Here is a 26859-nt window from a genome sequence, read left to right as displayed (position 1 = left end):
CGTCGGGGGCATGCTCTGCGCTTTGGCTTGAAACTGGTTTGCTCACACGGCACATGGCAGCCGTTCTGGCCAGTTCACAGTCAGAGAAGCTGGAACTAAGGACTCACACTTCCAGGTGTCGCACCTGCCCCTGCTGCAGCAACCCAGAGCCGCTGCGGCACATCTTTGCGCAAGTGTTGCGCCTGCGCAGGAAGGAGGCAGAGTTTTGCTCTCTTGCTACCTGGGTGGCTGCTCTGGGCAAAGCTGCTTTTGGCCATGTTCCTCAGCTACAGACAGTCCACACCCACCCACCCCAATCTACAAATTCCTCTCCACTTCCAACACATCAGTTTCCCACCCAACTCCTATTGCCCAGCTTTTTCTCCTGAGTCTGGCAACTTGGTCAACTGAAGCTGGTGTTCCTAAGATGCTTAGCTCTCCAACATCCCGTTACTTTTGCAGCAAATCGCGTATTATATATTTGGGCTGAGAGGGACAGCCCTATTCACCAGTAGAAATCCCTGCCCCAGAGGGTTTTACTGACATTTACAGGGAAGGGGGTGGTGGGAAACCACAAGTCATTTTTTAAAATGCAGCACAACAGCAGAGCAGGAGCGAAACCCCCTCCGACGGCTGTGTGCTCCTCCTCTATAAAAGCCCACAGCCCTCCACACTCCACCCCACCCCACTCTAGCCCAGCATATCCCCAGCTGGCTCTCTTTCCTGTTTACATCCGGACCTGGACTCCGGATGAAGACTGGAGCTGACTTTCCTGCACTGAGATGTCAAGGTGGGGAGAAGGTGGGGCCAGAGGCTGTCTCTTAGGAAGCAGGTTCCCATCTAAACGAGAGGATGAAGACTCCTGTGCGCACGCATTCACACATTCTGGCTGGGGAAACAGGGCCCGACAGCGCCTTTGCTAGAAAGATGGCCGTTTATTTCAGAGTACACCCAACATTCATTTCTGTTTGCCCCAGAAGAGTAGCAGCAGGGCCTGGAGCCTGAAGGGAACATGATAGCAGGATGCGAGAGACCGGTCCGGAGGCGATCTAGGAGAACACTGCGCGGCCCCCCATCCTCCCCCCTTTCTTGGCTGGGACGGCGAGGCTCACTTCCTTGGCTGCGCACAGGAGAGGCTGCTCAATAGGCCACCACAGATCCTGCTGCTCCAGTAGAGTTCCTCCCCTGGAAAAAGAGAGATCCCAGTCTATGCGCACAGCGGTCCAGGCCTTGGTGGGGATATTGCTGCTGGAATTTAAGGGAAGGATGAGACGGTGGGTGCCAGCACTTGCAGCCCCTGGCTTTGGGGGGCAAAGTCTGTGCCGCACCCTCCAGTGTGGCTGTCGCCTCCAGAGCGGCCAAGGAGTCCGTTTCTGTGGGCAGCGTGGCTGTCCCTCGAAGGTGCCGGCGTCACTGCTGCTTGGAGCGAGGCCACAGGCGGCTTGCCAGGGAGCCCAGGAAGAGCTGCTGCTTCTTGTGCTGGGAGAGGTCAGAGAGGCGTTGCTGCTCTTCCTGCGAACAAACGGGAGCCTGGTCACCACCAAGGAATCCAGAAAGGCTGCCGCCCCGAGCCCTGCCGATCCCATTCCCGTACATGTGGACGTGTCAAGGAGGCTAGCAGAGTAACTCAGCAGCCTGGCTCACATGCCACGTTAGGCCAGAGACTTGTTTTTAAACTGCCTTCGTGCAGATGATCAGCAAACCTTGGTTTCTTGCCGAGGGTGGGTTCAGAGAAAAACAAACCGCAAGCCCAGGATCGAACGGCGTGGCAGGGCAGACTCAGCTGCTTGTTTTGTTTGCAGGACCACAGCAGTGGAGGGGAAGAGCGGCGTGATTTTTTTTTTTTTTTTGCTGCATGCACCAGCATGCTGCTCACGTCACAGTAAACCATGGTTTGCTTTAAACTGTGGTTTAATGTGAGGATGAACTAGGCCAATGCGTGGAGAAGGCATTCTGCAGATCCTCTGAGGCACTTGCCTTCCCTTGATCCGCTGGAGAGGAGAAAAAGGAGAACCAACCAAGAAATGGTAGTGGAAGGGAAAAAATCTTCTGGGACCCCACTATCTGCAAAAGCCACACTCAGACGAAGATCTGTATTGAATGTGGGCTCTTTTTTTTTGCAGTATTTTGCCCACTGGGTTGGCCTCACCATACGAGATGGCAGTGTTACCACAATGAGCTTTGAACCTTCTAAGTAAGCTAAAATATTTATACTTTATTAGCAGGGAAACCAGGATTTCCCAACGAAGCGACTGGGATGGTGACTCTGCAACCCCAGCACCCTGGCCATGTTGAAGGGCTTCACCAAAGCAGTAGCAGCCTCCCCCACCCAAGGACAAAGCCCCCAGCCCTGGCTCTGCACTCCTCCTCACCTGTTCCAGCTGTGACTGCCTGCGCTTGAATGCCTCCAGGGGGTCCTCTTCCAAGGAGTAGTTTTCCAGCACGGTCCGGACGTCTTCTACGCCACTCAAGGCAATGGCTGCCAGGCAAGAAGGAGGCAGCAAGCATTAAAGGAGAATCAGCCTGGGTCATGCACACATTTCATGTATTAGTGACACCGTAGAGGGCAGCTTCCTTATATCCCTGCGTCAGACCATTGCTCCATCTAGCTCAGGACTGTTTACTATCTCCAGGGCATGGGCAGGCAAACTAAGGCCCGGGGGCTGGATCCGGCCCAATCGCCTTCTCAATCCGGCCCGCGGACTGTCCGGGAATCAGCGTGTTTTTACATGAGTAGAATGTGCCGTTTTATTTAAAATGAATCTCTGGGTTATTTGTGGGGCATAGGAATTCATTCATTCCCCCCCCCAAAAATAGTCCGGCCCCCCACAAGGTCTGAGGGACAGTGGAGCGGCCCCCTGCTGAAAAAGGTTGCTGACCCCTGCTCCAGGGTTTCAGGCAGGGAGCCTTTCCCCAGCCCTAGCCTTGGCAGTGAAGAAGGCAGAAGATGGGTCTTCTCTTGGGTTTCCTGTATTCCACCCAGCAGTGCCTACACGCCATGTAGCTCCTCTCTGCAGCGGCAGGAGTCAGAAATTTGCTGTGCTTCGAAACAGGAGATTGTCTTGAAGTTCTGCACCCTGACACTGCCATGGATGTGAGGAGCAGGCACTCACTGAGTACCCTTGGACAGGGATGAGGATCCTACAAATTCTTTGGGGTTGTCCCACAACCTATAGCCCAGCTTTTCTCAACCTTGGGTTCCCAGGTGTTGCTGGAAAACCCCTCCCAACATCCCTGATTGCTGCCCCAACTGGCTATGGATGATGGGAGTTGTAGTCCAACGACATCTGGGAACCCAAGGTTGAGAAAGGCTGGGCTAGCCGGATCCTGTGGAAGAGAAAACAAGCTTGTTTTCTGCTCTGGAGAGCAGGACTCAAACCAATGGAGTCAAGTTACAAGAAAGAAGATTCCAACTAAACTTCAGGAAAAACTTTCCGACAGCAAGAGCTGTTTGACAGTGGAACCGTCTCCCCCAGGAGGTTGTGGCCTCTTCTTCCTTGGAGGTTTCTAAGCAGAGGTTAGACAGACGGCCATCTATCATGGATGCTTCAGCCGAGATTCCTGCACTGCAGGGGGTTGGACTAGATGGACTCTACAATCCCGTAATTCTATGGTTCTATTTTGGGCGAATGTCTCCTTACTCTTCAGGAAGGCGGCAAGGTCGAAGAGTGTCCGGTCGTCCGAATTCCCGTCCCACTTCTTCAGAGCCATGCCGTTGAAGGGCTGCAGGCGGAACGCCTCCTTCTTGCAGTCCACCACCACCACTTTCGAGGGATCTCTGTTCAGGCAGGAAATATCCTGGCGAGAGGAAGACACAGAGGCAGGCTGGAGGGGTCACCAGCAGACAAGGCTGGCTTCCCCCAAAAAAACTCAACAGGCGTTTTAGGACGGGCCTGCACACTGCAAGAAATGCAGAAACTTTCCAAGGTGCAATTGTCCTAGCCTACTTGACAATGAGAGAAATGGGTCAAAGGCCCCGAGAGGTTCAAGAGAGCTTGAAATGGAAACTGTCTAATCACGACCTTTGAATTTCCCGGTGAAGATTCCTCCCTGCCACCCCCTCCCCCGCCACCCATTGTTCTGCTTCAGAACCTTGGTTTTTTTCTTGGCGTTTTGAGTTTAATACGTAATCTTAATCCAGGTATCCATTTCTGCGATACAGGCACAGGACCTGCCTTGTGTCACAAGAACGTTACGATTGCTGTGACTTTGCTTCCAAATAAGGAACTTCAGGGGCGAGGCGGGGAGAAACTGATTTGAATCTCCCTTGCAATGCGAAACTATTTTCTTTGAAAGAATGAAAGCCATTCCTCTTTCGACTGTCCCATTAAGTACTACCCCGCCCCCCGCCTCACTCACATGGGCGTTCTTGCTATTTCAAAGGCTCCCTCCTTAGAATCGTTCTTTCCTCTTTCCCTGTCTTCAACGCTGCAGCTACAGTACAAGCCTTCTGCAGTTTTACCATCTCTGAGGAACATCAGAACCCGCTCCTCACAGCAGGTGGGGGGAGAACTCCTTGCCCCCTTCCTCTGCCTGCCTCCCCCCTCCTCCTCCCCCCACCCCTGCCCCGCTTTCACTTAGGAAAATAGAAAGAAAAGAGAACCCACAACAATCAGAAGCGCACATGCCATGGAGTGAAAGAGACACCCCACAGGCTCCGGGGCAGCAGATGGGAGGTGGAGGGAGGGAGGGAGGAGGAGGACAGACAGAAGGCAGGCTGGCTTGCAGCGGAGACGCAAAGCCCTCCGCACTCTATTGTGGAGCACAGACACAGGGGAACTCGCATTGCGGAACATGAGGAGGGCACCTGCTGCTCCAGCCTTGCGCTCGCCTAGGCTGGGTAGAGGGGCCACGGGTTCGAAACACAGCTGTGGCTGCAAGGGAGGCCCGGGTTGCCGCTGCATAACATCGCTTTGCAAAGAGATGCAGACAGGGAGGACCAGCATCCCTTTGCCAGAGCCCACTGGGAGCGGCGGGACAATCAAAAGGTCTCAATCCCTTGCAGTGCATTCCTGTGGATTTTCACTCGCATTCAGCCCCTCTGGAACTTAACCCTGTGGCAGTGTGAAGAGTCAAGACTTCAGCACACCCATTCTCAGTGATTTTAAGGCAATACAGGAGGAGGCCAAGAGCAAGATGCTCAGCCAGCACTCGGCAGGCAACTGGTAAAAGGGTAAAGAAATCCCGCACGTGCTCTCCTCTTTGGGGCTCTGTGTCAAGCCCACCCTCACCCCCAACTGGCCACAACTCTCAAAGGAGGCACCGGGGATCCAGTCTGGGAATCGAAGCGGGTGCTCTCATCGATGCTCGCTAAAGAGCAAACCCTCCCAGAAGTATAATAATAATAATAATAATAATAATAATAATAATAATAATTTATTATACCCCGCCCATCTGGCTGAGTCTCCCCAGCCACTCTGGGCGGCTCCCAATCAATTAAAACAATATTAGGTGCACTTGCAGGTGGAGGGGAGGAAGAAAAAGCAAACTCCTGATTGTGAAAGACGTCACTTTCCCCCAGAGGGATGGCAAGCACAACCTGGTGCCATCCAGGTGCCTCCACCCAGAGATAAACGTGCACATGAACCCACAAGGCCACAAACACCCCACGGAAAGCCTGGCTGCAAATACCTTCACGTGGTGCCCATCCATGTAGCGCGTGGCATCGCGGAAAAGCCGGTAGGAGATGAACCCGTGAGGGTCCACGCTGTCGATGAGGGGGAAAGCGGTCTGGAATGGAGAAGGGCAAAGCGGAATCATCTCACGTGCCCAAAATATTTCCAGGATCTCTCTTTGCAACAGTGGGAAGAGTGAGTGAAGGTGCTTTCTGCATCGTGCCATTCAGCTGCTTCCTATACTGGCTCAGGAGGCCGTACCGGCACATTTATTTCCAGAATAAGCACACAGCTTGATTACACACACACACACACAAAGATAAAGCACGGGCCTCGAGGGTCTGGCCTGCCTATTCTTGCAGGCACCAGCAAAAGGAACAAGCCTCACTCCCCCGAGGGACACTGTGCCAACCTGTGCCTCAGGTCTTGGCCAGCTGTGGGGAACTCTGCCACTAGCGGACTTTGCTGTGGCTCCGCCCCAGCTGCAACAAAACAGGTCTCTCCCGTATCGGTCTCTACAGCCGCAGCAGGTGCTGTGACCTTCCGAGAGTTTGACTTCACGCTGAAAGCCACACTCTCCCATCGAGACGGAGGGATGCTGACATCTGGTCCAAAACTGGACAAGCCTGCCCCACTTCCCAAATACGCTCAGGCTAGGCTTTCCCTGGAAGGCATTCCATAAACATGAACCAGCTACCAAAAAACACCCTCTTTAATGCGCCTGCTCTCTTAGGAAGGGGTCATCAAGTGGTTGTTAAATTGTGAAGCATCACAGATTAACGCACATCGTCCTTTTGCCCTGTTTACTGGAGCCACAGCTCTGAATGCAGATAGTGCTTTAGACCTAGATCTGGGCTTAACTGAATCCCATGTGCTAAGAGCAAACAAGCCAGGCTGCTCCCTTGTCTTCTGCCCACAAGTCTCCTGGCCGTGCTGTTGTTCTCTCCCCACAAGGACAGGCCCACTCAATTAGCACAGTAATAGCCTGGATTCAATGGGCTGAATGGCGGTCCGGCTGGACCCATACATATTCAAATGAGCAGCGGCACGCTCCCCTGTGGGACTCCCCTCCCGCCACTCAAGCGTGAGAAAGGAGAAGTGGAAGGGAGGAGGCTGACCCAGGAGGGGATGAGCAGGCAGGCAGGCCGGCCCTCTCCTACAGGACACAAATTCCTGAGCCCGCTGCAAGGCTTTGGGGACCCCAGCCCCAACTGTGGACCCCTGCCAGCCCTTGCACCACGCAGATGTGGGATGTGGCACTTGGCACAGAATTCAGGATCTCAAGAAGCCCAGTGTTTCTTTATTTTTTACTGAAACAGCAAACTTCTAGCGTTTATGGTTCCTGAGATAAGATGGGCAACAGTCTGGGGTGGAGCTTTCATGTCCTTTCCCCACATCCAACAAAAGCAAAACATGGCAAGTGTGCTTGAGTTGCATGATTAATAATAATAATAATAATAATAATAATAATAATAATAATAATAATATGTTACTTATATCCCGCCCTCCCCAGCCAAAGCCGGGCTCAGAGTGGCTAACAACAGTAAAAGAATACAGCATTCTAAAATCAATTCATTATAAAATCAGTTCAAATCAGATTAATGGCAACCATTGCGCTAGAGTTCTGTGAAGAATTACCAAAGGAGGGAGTCAGGCTGTGCCTTGGCCAAAGGCCTGGAGGAACAGCTCCGTCTTGCAAGCCCTGCGGAAAGATGTCAAGTCCCGCAGGGCCCTGGTCTTATGAGACAGAGCGTTCCACCAGATCGGGGCCACGGCCGAAAAAGCCCTGGCTCTGGTTGAGGTCAGCCTAACCTCCCTGTGGCCCGGGACCTCCAAGATGTTTTTGTTTGAAGACCATAAGGTCCTCCGTGGGACATACCAGGAGAGGCGGTCCTGCAGGTATGTCTAAGTATTTGGGGTGTGGGTGGGTGTTAGTGTATGGGCTCCAGCCTTGACCTGCTTTCTCGGGGCTCTTACATTCCCACAACCCTTTTAAGTCCTTCATTCTTACGACTCTCTTCAAGGCTCTCCCACTTTCCAGCCTGCCCTGAGTGGCTGCAGGTAGAGAAGCAGCCCTGCAGCCCTCCTTAACACATACAAAAACACACAAGCAAGAGGAGGAGGGTTTGTGTGGGAATACGCCGCTGGAGGAGGAAAGCGGTGCATACCTATATTTCCGCCTTGGCAGAGCCATCTTTGCTTCCTGGGATCAGGGTCCCAGGGTCAGAAGCTGACTCCGCCTTGCTCTAGCTCCAGGACTAAGGCAGCCAAGCCACGCCTGGCAGGGGGCAGCGACAGAGCACTCACCATGCCCGTTTCAGAGGTGAAGATGACGATTTCAAAGAGAGGCGCCAACTGCTGGAACAGGTTGTCAATGCCTGGCCTCTTCTTGAAGCGCCAGCCGGTCACTAACTGAGGGAGGGGGGGAGAACAGCGTCAGGGCGGTTGGGGTACAAGAGGCGAGAAAGTGGAGCCTTGGGAGAAAGATACAGAACCAGCTGCACAGAAAGAGCGCTTGCTTGCCAACCAGCACAGATCAATGCTGGCAGGAGACCAGGAAAAGTCCACGACCCGTCCCCAAAACTAAGGCAGCTCTTTCTGCATATCCCAGCTACTGCACTGCAAACAGGAGTGCAGGAAACAGTCCCCTGTGCTGTCCGTCAAGGGATAGGCTACCATATCACTTAATCTGACCTAGTTATACTCAGGTGGGGTGGGGGAAAATGAGTACGTTTGCTACACCTCCCTAAATGCTGCCCCAGGATGGATACGCACCGACCATTCCGGATGAAGGAGAACATCTGTGAGTTCGATGACTAGAGTGTAAGGGGGCTGGTAATAGGGCTCCTTCAGGGGGTCTGGGAGCAGCTTAGGACTGGTTGGCTCTATGATCATCTGCAAGAGACACAAACAAAGAGAAGCAGCAGTTAAAAGAGTGGAGGACAGACCCTTCCTTCCTTTGGGGCGTCCAACTTAGAGGTTACCAGAGCATAAGAGACAGAAGTTAGGCTGTCTCTGTCCACATAGGGCATGGGTAGGTAAACTAAGGCCCGGGGGCCGGATCAGGTCCAACTGCCTTCTAAATCTGGCCCACGGACAGTCCAGGAATCGCTGCATGGATCGCCAGCGCATACACGTTCTTTCCCTTTCCCTCTCACAGCGGCGGCGGCGGCTCCTCCCTCCCTCCTCCTGGCTTCTCCCTGCCCTGCCTAGAGGAGGAAGGGGGCTGGGCTCTGTTGGTGCCAGCCCCTCTCCGGAGCCCTTTTACGCACCTCTCATTGTCCCTCGTTCATTCTCCCCCCAAAAATAAAGTCCGGCCCCCACAAGGTTTTTTCAGCCCCCTGCTGAAAAAGTTTGAGGACCCCTGACATAGGGGCACAGTAGGGCTACCAGCCAAAGCTAATGGAGTTTAATTACTTTCGAACTACCGTATTTTTCGCCCTATAGGACGCACTTTTTCCCCTCCAAAAATGAAGGGGAAATCTGTGTGCGTCCTATGGGGTGAATACAGGCTTTCGCTGAAGCTTGGAGAGCGAGAGGGGTCGGTGCGCACTGACCCCTCTCGCTCTCCAGGCTTCAGGAAGCTATCAGCAAGCCTGGGGAGCCCGCGGGAGTTCCCGTGGGGCTCCCCACGCTGCGGATAGCAGCCTGCCGCCCGGCGCGTGGGATGCCCTGAAGCCAAGCGCCCCGTGCACCGGGCAGACATTGGCCAGCCCCACAAGCTTGGGGGACAGCGGGGAGGCGCAGCGTCGCCATCCCGCTGTTCCCCGACCTGGTTTTGGGGGGGAAATAATGGAAAACATTTTTCCCTTTATTCCCCCCCCCCCCAAATTAGGTGCATCCTATGGGACAAAAAATACGGTATAATCTTTCATTATCTGATGACACCTTCAGTTCTGGTCTGGTAAAAAGGAAGGAAATAATTAACAGCAGCAGCAGCTGTTCTGGAGCTGCATACAGAGGAGAGGATCGGATCCAGACTGCTTCAATTATGTCCAAACAGTTGTTCTGATCTGTACATTTTATTACTTCTTTCAATTAAGCACAGAAACACAACACAAGAGTACACAGTGCAAGTTTTTCTTTTCTTTGGAAAGACAAGACCTTCGAACTTTGCAGTTCATTTTAAAGCCAGTCTTCACGGTATCCAGACAGACCAAAAAGCCAAGGTGCATTCTTGCAGCTGCTACAAGGATAAAGTCTTTGTAGAGCGGACTCCAAACCGCACCCCCCAGCTGTGCCTGGTGATGGTCCTTAAAAGGAACACGAGCGCCCAAGCAAAGCAAAGCTGTCGGGCTCCAAGCAGCTTGCACGCTGGCAATGGCAGAGTTCAGGCCAGCGATTTTATCACCCTGGCGGCAGATGGGATTCTCAGCGCACAGCAGCAGCAAGAGGCACAGAGGTCCTGATAGCAAAGCAATAACCCAGGAGCAGAAGCCATACAGATACTGTCACAAAAAACTCAAGGCCCGTCAGGCTTGGTGGTTTGCTTCCTTTTTTTAACCAGTCCATCCACCTGCACACGCTTCAATCTCACAAGGGTAGTTTGGGAAGAGAAGACTGAAAGGTGATAAGGGGACAGTCACCTTCAGATATCTGAAGGGCAAGCTTGTTTTTTTGAGGGGGGTGTGTGTTGCTGATCAAGAGGGTAGAAACTGGGCCAGTGGATTCAAATCACAAGAAAGGAGATTCGAACTGAACGTCAGAAAGAACTTTCTGCAGGGAAGAGCGGTTTGACAGTGGAACGGACTCCACTGGAACCTGGGCTCTGTTTTTTAAGCAGAGGCTGGATGGACATCTGTCAGGGGTTCTTTAGCTGAGATTCCTGCATTCCTGTGTGTAAGATTTGGTTTAGATAAAACTAGCTCATCGGTTAGATGCCGGGCGTCCATCTTCATAAGTCACTTATAAGTTCTGAGCTGTGTGTGTGTGTGTGTGTGTGTGTGTGGAAAAGCAACAACTGTTTTCAACATACAAACCCATAATAAGCCATGACATTGGCTTAAATGCAGAGCATAAAGCCGGCAGAAGAAAGAGTTCAGAGCCACTGGCACACGCGCACAAAGGCTCTGGGTGCCCCTGGGCTGAAATCAACAAAACTGCTGCTAAGAATTCAGAGTAGCAGCACCCATTTGCAAACAGGTGTTTCAACGGGAGAAAACAAAACCAGCTTTTCTTCTGGTCACGGCACTTAACACTGGCAAAGGAGTGTTAAGGTCTCCTTGTGTTTCTCCACAACCAGGAACTTGCTTTAAACTTAAAGGATCCGAGGGCCTGAACTCTTGGGACACAGAAGTGCCTGCACAGCAACTTACCTTTTTAAAAACCCAGTTAGGATACAGCTCCTGATGACACTTAGGGGAAGCCAATTTTTTACGTTTGGGGAAAATCAGAAACAGATCCTGAAAAAGGACCACAGAAGGCTCACTCACCTGCCTGTAATCTTTAAAGTATTTGTATGATCTTCGGAGCTGCTGGATCACTACGGGATCTGAAAGCCAATTTAGAGAACAGGGTCACCATGGGAAACACCTTGCAGAAATGTCAAAGGACCTGAGTTCGTGCTCTGCACATGTCTGAACTTCGTTTTTCCCCTCCAAATACTTGGAGGGGATTTTTCGTCAAGGAGGGACGGTGCGTGTCTCTGCGCTGGTAGACTTTACTCACGTCAAGGCTTCAGGCAGAGAATCTAGGGGGACCTAGCAAAACAGCTCAGCTCCCTCAGAAATCAAGAACTACACTTCCTGAGGATCTTTGGAGGGCTGGATAAGCTATTCCAGTTATATCTGTTTCAAGCCAGTTTATGTTCAAGCTGGCTTGTTGTTTCATTTATCACTGGGAAGAAAAAACTCCCTCCCGGACTGCAAAGTGTTCCCAGAACCAAGAGAGGTAATATTTAGCTGCGATTCCTGCCTTTGCAGTGGGGATTGAGCTAGATGACACGTTGGGTCCTGTCCAAGTCTGCAATTCTATGATTCTGTTGCTGCTGCTGCAGCAGCTAGTAAGCGTAAGGCTGCCAAAAGTTAAATCTATCTGTGAATGGGTATTAACCAAGCACAGCTCTGTGGCTGGCAGCTTAGCCGGGGCTCCCTGTTCTGTAACACCCCCATTCCCCCCCCCAAAGCCATCTGATGCAGTTTGAACATATGCAGAGTCCTGCAGTCCTTCCAAAAGAATACTAATGGATTCCTCAATTACCAGCTCACTTAAGCAGAGGTCAGGCTGAAGAAGAAAGAGCGTGTGAGCCGAGACCACAGTCCCACACCAGCGCTGTTAACTATCCCTCTGAGATTACAGCTTCAGCATCTTAGCGCCAGGGTTATTCAAACAGAAACTGTAAGTTAATCAATCAAAGGCAGGCGCATTGAATGGGGCGTAATTTGGGAGCCATTGTCATGATAATTCAAGCTGAGCAGCTGGGGAGGATGGACTGGCTGCACCAACACACAGGCCAAAGGGATTCAGGTGTCTGCCGGGGGCTTATATGGTGGAATTTGGCTGAGAGGCTGCCACCGCCAGACTGAAACGCCTCATTTTCAGACAGTTGGCTGCAACAGGAAGGAACGAAGTTAAACCGGTATTAATGCTCATCCAACTTGGATGCACCAGAACCTGTTCCAACTTTTAGATCAATCTCTTTACTCGGTCAACAGAGCCTGTGAGAAGAAACAAGGCTTTACTTGAGGAGGCTCCGTGCACCACAGAAAGATGCAACTGGCCACAATAATTTACAGTCTATGTTGTCGACCGATTTCAAAGCAAGCGGCCACTTGTGCTTCAAACACTTGCTTCAGTGTCTGCACATTTCTAGCAACCTACGACGTTACGCTATAAAAAAATTAAGGCCGTTGGTTTTGTTTTCTAGAAACCAGCTTAAAAATTCCGGCAGGCATTCACTGATAAAGAACAAAGGAGGACAAAGCTCAAATAATTGGTATTTATTTACATAAACTGTTACCTGCCCTAAAGCTTTTGATATCTGGTTTGCTGCAACAAAGGACAGGCTCAGTCTTCCAGCTCTGTATATGTAAACAGGCTAGACAACTAGGGGTGGGGTGGGCAGCAAGATTTAGATCATTTTGCACCATATATTAAATTATCTAGTAGACTGGATTTCTCTGTCTCAAGGAATGCTCTCCTCCCACTCATCCACCTGCACTTGGGAGCTTCTGAAGAGGCTTTGCTTTGGCTTCCATCTGACGTTAGCCCCAACAACAGATGTGGGAAACAAATAATAATAATAATAATAATAATAATAATAGGAAGAAGAAGAAGAAGAAGTATATGCTCCCATCTGACTGGGTTGCCCCAGGGTGGTTTCCAACAAATTAAAAAAACAAACATCAAAAACTATACCTTTGGCCCTCCAGATGCCACTGAACTACAACTCCCATCATCCCTGGCAACTGGTCATGTTTGACGGAGCTGATGGGAGTTGTAGTTCAGCAACACCTGGTGGGCTAAGGGCTCCCCAGCCCTACTCTATAAGGAGCAGGGCTTTCGCTATGGCAGTCCTAAATTTCTCTAATATCCAGCTCCTCCCTGCTGTCTTTTCGAAGGAAGCCGAAGACACTTTTCCCCCAAACGTCCTTGATTTTAAAGATGTTTGGCTTTGTTTCTTGTGCTGCTTCTGCTGCTGCTTATTGAACCTGGGCTCTTGATTTCTCCTGCCCATTTTACTGGCTGCTGTTTCCATTCTTTGCTGTAAAATGCTACCACAGTGTTTCCCAAACTTGGGTGTCTTCAGCTGTTTTTTTGAACTACAATTCCCATCATCCCTGATCGCTGGTCTTGCTAGCTAGGGATGATGGGAACTGTAGTAAAAAACAACAACACCCAAGTTTGGGGAACGCTGTGTTAGACACCTCCCAATGAATGGTGAGCTATTTTAAAAGCTAAGCTTTTGAAGATTCCTTAGGGGGAAGTAAGCTGACAGTTAAATAAGACACAAGGAGAGCGAAGGAGGGTTGCAGAGAGAAATTTCGGTGCTCCCAGCACAAGGACCGGGACAGAGCAGCTTACACAAAACGTGCCAACAGGAACTGTACAACTTTCTGTCAATGGGTGGATGAGGTTGGGGAGTGAGCTGAAAATCTGGACGGCAGGGAAAGTGGTGGGAAGTGTAAACGGGGTGAGGAGGGGGTGGGGGTGGGGAAGAGAAATAATAAATCTATTGTGGGCAACAATGGGGCCACGACTGGAGAATGCCTTTTAATCTGCTGGGAGCATATGCCAGGCCGGCTGAAAGGAGCTGGTGAAAGAAGCTTCCTATCCCAGGAAGAAAAAAAAAACCACAACACCCTCCCCTCCCTACATATTTTATCGGAAAAGTTCCCCTAACTGGGCAATCTGCTTTCTGAAAGCCCTGCACTAAGTTCCATCTGGCCTTCTATTGTACAGACTCCCCCCCAAGAGCCTCCGTTCGCTTTTGAAACTCCTGGACTACGAAAGCCTGTTAAATGAATTAATAAATAAATGACCCCGCTCATGTGCAAGTATTTCAGGACAAGGGAGCTAGAAATAGCCCAACAGTGTCCTCACTAAACCAAGCTCAAAAGTGTGCATTTTTTGCACTTCCGGAGGCGGCGCGAAACCGTGATGGCGGACCTCTTCGAGCTCTGAAGAGGGGCACCGCAGAAAAGGGTTGTTCGCGACGGCGCAGCGGCAACCCATCAAGATAAACCACGGGCAGAGTGAGTCCGTGGCCGTGGGACCCGGCGGGCACCTGGAGCGACCCCGAAATCACAAAAGGAACCCCGTAAGGGGCTCCGGAGTGAAGGAGGGGGAGCGGTGCTGTGGGTTCATCGCTCTTTCTGCGGAGGCGAAGCCGCGCGGCTGTCACGGATGAGCGCTGACCTTTCTTCCAAGAAACATCGGGCTGAAACATCAAACCCGTGAGTAAGGACCCAAGATCCTACAAATTAATTTGGAAAATTTGGCTAAAAACGGGAGACGAGAAAGAGGAAGTCCGTCTTCCGGCACTGCCTTCAAGATCAAAGCAGACGGTCTAAAGAGCGGAAAGCGCTGTGAACAGGGAAGCTTTAAAGCTTTAAACTGGGACTTTCGTGCACACCTGAATTTTCCTTTTAAAGAATAAATACAGCATAAATTTGACCTGGAGCGGTCCCCCAAGGGGCAAGGGAAGATTCTAACCCCAAATTCCCGGGTGGCCGGGTAAAGTTGTTTAAACTGCGGAACTGTTGCAAACTTCCAGATATTTTTGTAACTGGATAGTGTAATATTGAGCTTACTTAGCTGAAGTGGATACAATTGCAGGCACCTTGCTGGAACTTTGTTACATGTTTAAAAGTGCCCTGCAGGACTTTTTTCTTAGTGTGCTGGAACTAATTTGCCTTTAAAATTGTTTTTAAAGTTGGAACAAAGGGACTTTATTTTTTTTTTTTTTTTTATAATATATTTATTAAAGTTTTCAAATAAAGCATATATTAGATAAGCACTTATCATTGTCCATTTAACATCTCTCAATTGTTACATGGGACTCCCCCACACCTCCCGCATACACTTACATCATTATTAAATTAATTTCAAACAAATTATCATTTAACTCATCTTAATTAATAATCTTAATTTGGTTTGACATATAATTCAGCCTTAAATCTAATTTAATGGTAGACAATTGTCTGCACTGGCATCCAATTCAGCACTCAGCCAAATTACAATATTTTTGTAAATAAATCTTAAATTTCCTCCAGTCTTCTTCCATCCTTTCTTCTCCCTGGTCTCGAATTCTGCCGGTCATCTCGGCTAATTGCATATAGTCCATCAGTTGCATCTGCCATTCTTCCACAGTGGGTAGCTCCTGAGTTTTCCAATTCTTGGCAATTAATATTCTTGCTGCTGTTGTTGCGTACAAAAAGAATGTTCTGTCCTCTTTTAACACACTCTGGCCGACAATACCCAGGAGAAAGGCCTCTGATTTCTTAGTAAAGGTGTATTTAAACACCTTTTTTAATTCATTATATATCTTCTCCCAAAAGGCCTTCACTCTAGGGCAGGTCCACCAGAGGTGAAAAAATGTTCCTTCATTTTCCTTACATTTCCAACATTTGCTATCAGACGAATGGTATATTTTAGCCAGTTTAACAGGGGTCATGTACCATCTATACATCATTTTCATCACATTTTCCTTCAACGCATTACATGCAGTGAAGTTCAGCCCAGAGGTCCACAACCTTTCCCAATCTTCAAACATAATATTATACCCAATATCCTGCGCCCATTTTATCATTGTTGATTTTACCATTTCGTCATGTGTGTTCCATTTCAGCAGCAAGTTATACATTCTTGAAAGTACCTTAGTCTTAGGTTCTAACAGTTCAGTTTCTAACTTTGACTTTTCCACTTGGAATCCTAGCTTTTTGTCATTTTTAAACACTTCTTTAATCTGAGCATAGTGTAACCAGTCTCGCACTTTGTCTCTCATCTTTTCTAAACTCTGCAATTTCCAGTTGTCACCATCCTTTTCTATTATCTCCCAATATTTTGGCCAGTTGGCCTCCATATTGGCTCTTTTCCGAGCCTTGGCCTCCAGGGGTGACAGCCACCTCGGAGTTTTATTCTCCAGTAAGTCTTTATATTTTGTCCAGACATTAAAAACTGATTTTCTGACAATATGGTTCTTGAAGGCCTTATTTATCTTAGCTTTATCATACCATAAATATGCATGCCATCCAAACGCATTATTAAAACCTTCCAAATCCAAGACATCCGTATCTTCAAGAAGTAACCAATCTTTTAACCAGCAGAAAGCTGCAGCTTCATAATACAACTTTAAATCTGGCAGGGCAAAGCCCCCTCTTTCTTTCGCATCTGTTAATATTTTAAATTTGATTCTGGGCTTTTTGCCCTGCCAGACAAATTTAGAAATATCTTTCTGCCACTTCCGGAAGCACTCTGTCTTGTCTACAATCTGCAGTGTCTGAAACAAAAATAACATTTTTGGCAATACATTCATCTTGATGGCAGCTATTCGGCCTAACAAAGAAAGTTTTAGTCTTGACCAACTATCCAAGTCTCTCTTAATCTCTGACCAACATTTTTCATAATTATCTTTAAATAAACTCAGATTTTTTGCTGTTATGTTTACCCCTAGGTATTTAACTTTTTTAACCACATTTAGTTCTGTCTCTTTCTGAAGCTGTTCCAACTCAATATCTATCATGTTTTTCCCCAAAACTTTAGTTTTTTGCTTATTTAACTTAAATCCTGCCACTCGACCAAAGTTTTGAATCAGTTGTAGTACTCTTTTCAAACTAGACTCCGGCTCCTGTAATGTCAGAACTAGGTCATCTGCAAAAGCTTTAAGTTTATATTGTTTCGCTCCGACCTGAATCCCTTCCACCAACCGGTCCCCCCTAATCATATTCAGGAGCACTTCCAGAACCGAAATAAACAGTAATGGGGAAATCGGGCAGCCTTGTCGTGTACCTTTTTCAATTTTAAACTCTTCTGTAACCACATTGTTAACTATCAGTTTAGCCTTTTGTTCTGAATATATTGCCTCAATCCCGTTCTCAAACCCCCGTCCCACTCCCATTTCTTTTAAATTCCCCTTCATAAATTTCCAAGAAATATTGTCAAAGGCTTTCTCCGCGTCTATAAAAATTAAAACTGCTTTAGTGTTTATGTTTGTTTGTAAAAGTTCCAATATGTCTATGATGTTCCTTGTGTTAGTAAACATATGTCTGCCCGGGAGAAAGCCTGCCTGGTCTTTATGGATTATCTCACTTAAAACTTTCTTAAATCTTCGTGCCAAAACATCTGCAAATATTTTGTAATCCACATTTAAAAGGGAGATGGGACGGTAATTCTTGAGTTGTGTCTTTTCAGTTTCTGACTTTGGAATCAATGTGATAAATGCTTCTTTCCACGATTCAGGCGCCTTCTTCCCCTCCATTATTTCATTACTGACCTCCAACAAAGGTTGTATCAAATAATCCTTCAATGTCTTATAGTAGTTAGAGGTCAGTCCATCTGGCCCTGGTGATTTGCCCTGTTTCAGACTCAGGATGGCCTGTTCAATCTCTTGTCGTGTTATTTTGCCATTTAAAATTGTTCTATTTTCTTCTGACAGCTTTGCTAATCCATTTCTCTCCAAAAATTGTGTAATCTCTATTTCATCTTGTGGCCCTTGAGTATATAACTTTTTAAAATACCTCTGGAAGCACTTTCTAATCTCTCCCGGGTTCTGAATGTTCCTTCCTTCAACCTCTAAGTTTGTTACTGTATTTAATCTTTGTCTCCTTTTCAACTGCCAAGCTAGCAGTTTCCCACATTTATTTGCCGATTCAAAAGTTTTTTGTTTCATTGTTTTAATCTTCCATTCTATTTCCTGATTTATCAGCTTGGAATATTGCGCCTGATAAAGTTTGATTTCTCTCAGAATCGGTTGGGACTTCAGGTTAGATCTTAACTTCTTCTCCAACTCTTTGATACTTTCCAGAATTTTATCTTTCTTTTCATTTTGCAGTCTTTTCTTTAAGGAATTCTGTTGAATCAAGAACCCTCTCATCACAGCTTTACTTGCATCCCAGATAGTTCTTTTTTCCACCGTAGTGTTCAAATTAATCTCAAAATAGTCCTTTAAGGTTTTTTGGGCCTTCTTTACAATTCTTTGATCTCTAAACAGGCCATCATTCATCTTCCATCTAAAGGAGCCGATTGGGATCAATGTCATATCCATTCTCAAGGCGTTATGGTCGGAGCATGTTTTGGGGCAGATTTCCACCTTCCTCACCTTAGGTGCCAGACTTCTAGTTATCCATATTTGGTCGATTCGTGTCCAAGTCAGTTGAGCTTCAGAAAAGAATGTTCCTTCTCTTCCCAGGGGGTTTCTAACTCTCCAGATGTCAACCCAGTCCATATTGTCAGTCATTTCAAAAAAGGTCTTAGGTAGTCTTCCCTCTTTAGTAATGTTCTGGTTCTGTGACTTATCCATATTTGTTGATACGACCCCGTTCATGTCCCCCATCATGATGACGTTGTTGTAATCCAGATAATCCAGCATGATCTCGTGCAACTTCTTATAAAAATCCGATTTTCCTTCATTTGGAGCATAAATTCCTAATATCAAAATTTTTTCTCCTTGATACTGTACTTCTATTGCGAGGATTCTTCCACTTTCATCTTTAAAGAGAAATTTTGGTGAAAGGCTCTCTTTTGCATAGATCACTACACCTCTCTTTTTAACTGTATCCGATGATATAAATTCTTGACCAAGCCTTTTATTTATTAACACCTTTCTATGGAGCCTAATCACATGTGTTTCTTGTAAGCATATAATGTCCAATTGTTCCTTTTTTAAAATATGAAAAATTTTAGACCTTTTTTCGGGACTGTTACAGCCATTTATGTTCCAACTCAAAAGCTGCAGAGACATCCTGGATAGGTCTGGTTATTCTTTCTGGGGTGGTACCTTGTTCTCCGGTCCTTGAGGATCCGAGGGGGCGGGCTCCCCTGGAAGTTCTGGCGCTGGCAATCCAAGTCCTTTGTGGAGGTCTTCTCCGTGTGCTCCCAAAAACTTGTCTCTATCTTCCACTGTTTTGATTTTGATCTTTCTCCCTCTGTAGGTAAAGGATAATCCTTGTGGAAACTCCCACCTGAAGATAATTGCGTTGCTTCTCAACAGTCTTGCCAATTCCGTGTAGTTAGATCTAAGGTCCAGCAACTGCTTAGGAATGTCCTTGTAGATTTCAATTCTCTTGCCCAAAATGTCTAGTGACTTTTCGTAGTGCAGGCCCAAAATCTTGTCCCTTTCCTCCTTTGATCTCAGTGTTATCAGACAATCTCTGGGCTTCTCTGTCCTTCTGACTCTGCCAAGCCTGAAAGCAGATACAATTTTAAAGTCTTTTTCCTCTAACTTCCAAAACTTGGCAAATTCCTTAGTTAGAAATTCAATAAAATTATCTTCTTCCACCTCTGGTATTGACCGTATCCTCAAGTTGGTCTCCCTGTTTCGCAGTTCTGTCATCAAAAAGTAAATCTGATGTTCTCCAACTTGTTTGCTGAGTGGTCTTACTTCTTTCTCAAGTTCTTCCAATCTTTGACTAGTATCTTCAGCCAGTTTACGATTTTCACCTACAGCCTCCTTTAATTCTCCAATAGACTGGGCATTCTGTGCAACTTGTCCAGTCAGCTTATTCAAGCTTTCTGTGTTCTGTTCAATTTTAGCTGTATGCAAATCAGCCTTCTTGTCCAGAGCCTCCAGTTTCTCCAAAATTTTCTCCAAGACAGAGCTACTTGTCCCTGAAGCCATATCTCCCAGGTGCAGCTCCTCTGTCTCACCCTCCCCTGCCTGTATTAGGGAGGCCGCCTCTATGTCTGGAGGCAAAGTGGAAGGCAAGGCCGGCACAGAAGATCTACGCTGTGAGGCTGCAGATAAAGTTAGAGTTGTTTGTTTAGTCCTTCCTCTTCTCCTTGCGCCACTCATTCCAAAGTTATCTGTAATCCAAGGTCAATCCAAGTTGTTCCCATGAGAAAGCAGAGTCCCAGATGCAATAGTCAAACAGAGGCCGGGAAAGGGAAAGTAAAACAAAGTCACTGCTGTAAGTCCAAAATCCTCTAGAGGGAGCTTAATACGTCTTCAGGGAAAAGATCAAATCCAAGTTAAACTTATAAATTTAAATCCATGTCTATCGCCTCCACAATGTATTATTTTTAGCAGAGTAAAACTTAAAGCAAAACAGTGTTTCTTACAGTGCCTTGACTGCAACAGTTTCAAAGTATCCAGTTCCAACTCAGAATGTTTCAAAACCTGAATTCAATGTATCCAAAGTTGCAAACTGGTGCTCATCCAGGCAGCTCCAGCACCAGAGATTCTTATTTATTTTATAATCCACTGGTGCCACAGAAGAAGGATATCAGTGCACCCCGAATATGACCAGCAAAAGTCAATAGCTCAAAGTCTTTCACTCAGAAAACTGCTTTAACAGGGTGCCAGCATTTAGTTAACGCATAACTTTTTGTCTCCACTCCTCCTGCTCTTTGCTTAAAGTTCAGTATAGCGGGAGATGGGCTTCCTGCTTATCCTCACTCCGTTTTCAGCCAGATTTCAACTTTTTAAAAAAGTTTTAAAAGTTTCATAAAGTTCTCAAAAAGTTTCAGAAAGTTGACAAAAGTTTCAGAAAGTTTTCAATGTCCAAATTTACTCACGGGTTGTAGTTTCCAAAGTTCAGAAAAGTTGCAGGAAGAAAGGACAGCGCTGACCGGCAACAGCAATGCGGCTTCACTTCGCTGTTTGCGCAACGACCCACAGCGCCGCTACCCCCTCCGCGATCCGGAGCCCCTTACGGGGTCCCTTCAACGTTTTGGGGGCTGCTTCTGGCGCCCGCCGGGTCCCGAGACCACAGGCTTCTGCCACCTGTGGTTTTCCTGAATGGGTCTCCGCTTCGCCGTAGCGGACGACCCGTTTACAGCGGAGCTCCCTTCTCCTTACTCGGAGAAGGCAGCCATTACCGGTCGCGCCGCCTCCGGAAGTCCCTGGAACAAAGGGACTTTAATGGCGGAAAAGTTATCTTCTTCTTACTAAAACTTTGGTGGCACTCCCCCTAGAGGACATTGGGAATATAGAGGCCTGGGAAAAGTTTTTCTGTTTATCTTCTCTCAATAGACTGTTTTTAATTTTGGGCTTGCCTTTCCCATGGGACTACAACATTTGACCTTGAACATTGACTGATGAGTGGCACAGGAAAGACAAGAGCAGCCAAAGCTAAAGAAGCTAAGGAGAAAGAGAAAGCAAAAAAGCAAGCACAGCTTTTGCAAACAACTTTAACTCAGGGACGTAGATTATCAGTTCCAGCTGTGCTTGCGACACAAAAAGTAGAAACCGAAAAGCCTGAAAGATCTGAAGAGGAAGATATGGCAGCAGGAGGAGCTGAGGGAATACTGAAACAAGTTTTGGAACAATTGTCAGCAATAAATCAAAAAATTGATAACCAATCAATAAAAATTGATCAAGCAACATCCTCGATCCAGAAATTGACAGATCAGGTTTCCCAACATAACCTAGCAATTGAAAAATTGCAAGGAGCAACAGAAGAGAATCGTAAACTGGCAGGGGAAGCCGCTCAAATTGCAACATCAGCTAAAAAAGAAGTCGAGGAAGTTAAAGCGGAAGTCAAGCCTCTCCATAAACAGATAGGGGACCAACAAACCTATCTCTCGTTGGTGGAATTGAAAAATCGCGAGACCAACCTCAGGCTAAGGGCAGTCCCAGAAATTGAACAAGAAGATCTGATTGGACTTTTGACAACAGAGTTTACAAAGTTCTGGGACTTAAAAGAAGAAAGTGATTTCAAAATTGTATCGGCTTTTCGGTTGGGAAGATTAGTAAGAAAAGACAGGTCCAGAGACTGCTTAATAGCTTTGAGATCAAGGGAAGAGAGAGACAAAATACTAGGCCTACATTTCAAAAACTCAATTGTGATACAAGAGAAAAGGGTGGAAATTTACCGAGATATTCCTAAACAGTTATTGGACTTGAGAGCCACCTATTCAGAATTGGCTAAGTTGCGGAGACTCAACACAATTCCTTATAGGTGGGAGTTCCCACAAGGGCTATCATTTACTTACAAACAGAAGAAGGTTAAAATAAGATCACCAGAGGACCTACAAAAGTTCCTGCACGACCACGGAGAAGATCTCCAAAAAGAAGCAGCAGCTAATTGGCCTATACTCAACCCAGGTGGAGCAACACCTGCACCTTCGGAACCAGAGGAGAAAGAAGACACACCGCTCTAGGTGTGGCAGAATAGTTCAGGATGTCTCTGCGGCTACTCAGTTGGAATATAAATGGCGGAAATTCCCCGGAGAAAAGAAGGAGGTTATTTCACATATTGAAGAAAGAACAATTGGACATTATTTGCTTACAAGAAACCCATGTGACCAGGCTCCACAGGAAGGTTTTGGTTAATAAAAGACTAGGCCAAGAATTTATTTCGTCTGACAAAGTAAAGAAAAGAGGAGTGGTGATTTATGCCAAGGAGAGCCTGACACCTAAATTTTTATTTAAGGATGAACAAGGAAGAATTTTGGCAATTGAAATTCAAACCCAAGGAGAAAAAATATTGATATTAGGAATTTATGCCCCAAATGACGGGAAATTAGAATTTTTCAAGAAGCTGCATGAGACGCTGCTGGACTATCTGGATTATGCTAACATCATAATGATGGGAGATATGAATGGAGTGGTGTCTACACATATGGATAAGTCTTACAACCAGAACTTAACATCAGACGGCAGACTGCCTAAAACTTTTTTCGAATTGACTGACAATCTGGATTTGATCGACATATGGAGGACAAAGAACCCCCTAGGTAAAGAAGGAACTTTTTTCTCTGAGGCCCACCTGTCCTGGTCAAGGATCGACCAAATCTGGACTTCCAGGGGGCTGGCACCTAAGACTAAAAAGGTGGAAATCTGCCCAAAAACATGCTCCGACCACAATGCCTTGAAAATAGAACTTAGATTAACTCAACCCGGTTCCTTCAGATGGAGAATGAATGACACACTACTAAGAGATCAAGAGATTGTGAAAAAGGCCCAAAAAACATTAAAGGATTATTTTGAGATAAATCTGAATACTACAGTTGAAAAAAGAACGATTTGGGATGCAAGCAAAGCTGTTATGAGAGGGTTTCTGATACAACAGAATATAATTAAGAAAAAACTCTGGAAAGGAAAGAAGGACAAAATACTGGAGAAAATACACCAAGGAGAGAAAAAACTGAGAACCAAACCAAAGTCCAAGGAGGTGCTGAGAGAAATTAAATTCCACCAAGCAGAATACTCAAAATTGATCAATCAGGAGATTGAATGGAAAATAAAACAGATGAAGCAAAGATCCTTTGAATCAGCAAATAAATGTGGAAAGCTGCTAGCTTGGCAGCTGAAAAAAAGACAAAAGCTAAATACGATAACAAATCTAGAGATTGATGGAAGGATAGTACAGAAACCAGAAGAAATTAGGAAGTGTTTCCACAGATACTTCAAAGAACTGTATGCACAGGGGCCCCAGAAAGAATCAGAGATAGATCAATTTTTAAAGATAAATGGACTATCAAAAATAACTCAAGATAAAAGATCAATCTTGAACTCTACAATAACCTCACAGGAAATTGAAGGTGCCATTCAGAACATGCAACTAGGCAAATCTCCAGGCCCGGATGGGCTTACCTCCAAATATTATAAGGTTCTGAAGGATTATTTGATACAACCTTTGTTGGAGGTATGCAACCAGATCATGGATGGGAAGAGGGCACCAGAAACGTGGAAAGAAGCCTTCATCACATTGATACCTAAGTCAGAATCTGAAAAGACTCAGCTTAAAAACTACCGTCCTATCTCACTCCTAAATGTGGATTACAAAATATTTGCAGACATTTTGGCAAATAGACTTAAAAAAGTTCTAAATGAAGTAATTCATAAAGACCAAGCAGGCTTTCTCCCTGGTAGACATTTATATGAGAACACTAGAAACATCATTGACATTTTAGAACTTTTGCAGACTAACAGGAACACAAGGGCGGTGTTAATTTTTATTGATGCGGAGAAAGCTTTTGACAACATATCTTGGATGTTTATGAAGAAGAACTTGGAAGGGATGGGAGTAGGACGGGGGTTTGAGAATGGATTACATGCAATCTATTCAGAACAAAAAGCTAAATTAATAGTGAACAATGTGGTGACGGAGGAATTTAAAATTGAAAAAGGGACACGACAAGGGTGCCCTCTATCCCCTCTGTTATTTATTTCAGTCCTGGAGGTGCTACTGAATATGATCAGAGAGGACCGGTTGGTACAAGGGATAGAGGTCGGAGTGAAACAATATAAACTGAAAGCTTTTGCAGATGACCTAGTTTTGACACTGCAGGAGCCAGAATCCAGTACAAAAAAAGTTCTTGAACTTATATCTGAATTTGGTCGGGTGGCGGGATTTAGGTTGAATAAACAAAAAACTAAGGTTCTGACCAAAAATTTAACAATTACAGAAATAGAGGGGTTTCAGAGAGAAACAGAGCTGAATGTGGTTAAAAAAGTGAAATACCTTGGGATCTATTTGTCCTCCAAAAATTTGAATTTATTTAAGGATAATTATGAGAAATGTTGGTTGGAAGTTAAAAAGGATTTAGAAATTTGGTCAAGATTGAAACTTTCCTTGTTGGGAAGAATCGCAGCTATAAAAATGAATGTGTTGCCGAAAATGTTATTTTTGTTTCAAACCTTACAGATCGTGGACAGAGTGGATTGCTTTGGAAAATGGCAGAAGGATATATCTAGATTTATCTGGCAGGGCAAAAAGCCCCGAATAAAGTTCAAAATATTAACAGATTCAAAAGAAAGAGGGGGGTTTGCCCTGCCGGACCTGAGGTTGTACTATGAAGCTGCAGCCTTCTGCTGGTTGAAAGATTGGTTCTTGTTGGAAAACACTGATGTCCTAGATCTGGAAGGTTTTAATAATGCTTTTGGTTGGCACGCATACTTATGGTACGACAAGGTTAAAGCACATAAATTGTTTAAAAGCCACATTGTCAGAAAAGCAATTTTTGCAGTCTGGATGAAATATAAAGACTTACTAGAGAGTAAAACTCCGAGGTGGTTATCACCAGTGGAGGCCAAGGCCCGAAAAAGACCCAATATGGAGGCCTACTGGCCGAAATATTGGGAACTAACTGAAAAAATTGGAGACAATTGGAAGTTGCAGAGCCAGGATAAACTAAAAAATAAGGTGCGAGATTGGCTACATTATGCTCAAATTCAAGAGGTTTTCAAAATGGATAAAAAAGTTGGTTTCCAGGTGGAAAAGTCGAAACTAGAGACAGAATTGTTAGAACCAAAGACAAAGCTGTTATCTAGAATGTATAACTTGCTGCTTATGTGGAATTTACAGGATGAGACAGTTAAATCTGCTATGATTAAATGGGCACAGGATGTTGGACACAACATTATGTTTGAAGACTGGGAAAGGTTATGGAACACCGGAATGAAATTCACGGCAAGTACTGCCTTGAAGGAAAACATTATGAAAATGATATACCGGTGGTACATGACCCCAGTCAAGTTAGCTAAGATACATCACCTGTCTGACAATAAATGTTGGAAGTGTAAGGAAGCAGAGGGGACTTTCTTTCACCTCTGGTGGACATGCCCAAAGGTTAAGGCTTTCTGGGAAATGATTTATAATGAGTTGAAAAAGGTATTTAGGTATACCTTTCCCAAGAAACCAGAGGCCTTCCTGTTGGGCATGGTGGACCAGAAAGTGTTAAAGAAGGACAGAGCTTTGTTTATGTATGCTAGTACAGCAGCAAGAATACTCATTGCAAAGAACTGGAAGACACAAGATTTACCCACGCTGGAGGAATGGCAGACGCAGTTGATGGACTACATGGAGATAGCTGAACTGACCGGCAGAATCCGAGATTTGGATGTAGAAACAATTGAGGCGGACTGGAAAAAGTTTAAAGACTACTTGCAAAAGTATTATAAACTGTATGAATCTTAAGATTGTGCATGATTTGGAAAGGATACGCTTTAGCAATCATGATTAAGTAAATAGTAAATCAAGTGATAAAAGAGAAAAGGAGATAATATGAATTGAACATGTTACGTTTATTTTAAAGGTATAAAAATTGTGATATAATATATTGAATTTAGATACATAACATGTAAAAGTTACAATAAGGTAGGACATAAGGTAATAAATTGCTGACAAGGTTAATATAAAGAACGCAGAATCGGAAGGGGTGGGGAAGTCCAAGTTGGGATTTATTTTTGTTTTGATCTTTATTGGTTTGTTATAAAAAAAAAAAAAAAAAAAAAAAATGGTTTCTTGTAAACTCCTCATTTGCTTGCAATGTACAAAATTTGGAAAGAAACGCAATAAAAAATACTATTAAAAAAAAAACAAAAGTGTGCATTTTTTGGCAAGGGGCAAACGCCGTTGACGATGCACCAGGGAGGGGATGCTGGGAAGACGACGGTTGCTCCGCGGAGCGGGACCGTCGGAGACACCCAAAGTTAACAGCCAAAACTAAGCACTCCGAGGAGAGAATCACGTCTGGGGCCCCCCGTGGGCCAGAGGCTCACACAGGGTGTCGTCCCGGCCAAACTGGCAGCTGCAAAGCAAAATCTCAGGCAACCAAGACACGCCAACGGCATAGCTGTCAACTTTTCCCTTTTCTTGCGAGGAATCCTATTCGGAATAAGGGAGTTTCCCTTTTAAAAAGTTGACAGCTATGCAACGGTACG

At 46.0% G+C, this 26859-nt stretch overlaps 1 protein-coding gene across 1 annotated transcript in view; it reads right to left on the bottom strand.

Annotated features, from left to right (window-relative positions):
- Window positions 1-894: 894 nt before the first annotated feature.
- Window positions 895-26859, bottom strand: part of TIMM50 (translocase of inner mitochondrial membrane 50) — a 48215-nt gene continuing 22250 nt past the window's right edge. The window contains exons 5-11 of the mRNA XM_083627644.1: window positions 11027-11085; window positions 8370-8489; window positions 7902-8006; window positions 5611-5709; window positions 3621-3777; window positions 2352-2458; window positions 895-1491 (exon numbers count right to left, since the gene is read on the bottom strand). Of these exons, the coding sequence (XP_083483770.1) occupies window positions 1390-1491; window positions 2352-2458; window positions 3621-3777; window positions 5611-5709; window positions 7902-8006; window positions 8370-8489; window positions 11027-11085 (749 nt within the window). The 3' untranslated portion in view covers window positions 895-1389. The remainder of the gene's footprint in view (window positions 1492-2351; window positions 2459-3620; window positions 3778-5610; window positions 5710-7901; window positions 8007-8369; window positions 8490-11026; window positions 11086-26859) is intronic.

This window comes from Podarcis filfolensis (genome assembly GCF_964270895.1).
Source record: "Podarcis filfolensis genome assembly, chromosome: 8".
Lineage (NCBI taxonomy): Eukaryota > Metazoa > Chordata > Lepidosauria > Squamata > Lacertidae > Podarcis > Podarcis filfolensis.
The sequence above is the reverse complement of the archived record's forward strand: the minus strand, read 5'-3'. Positions and strand labels throughout refer to the sequence as shown.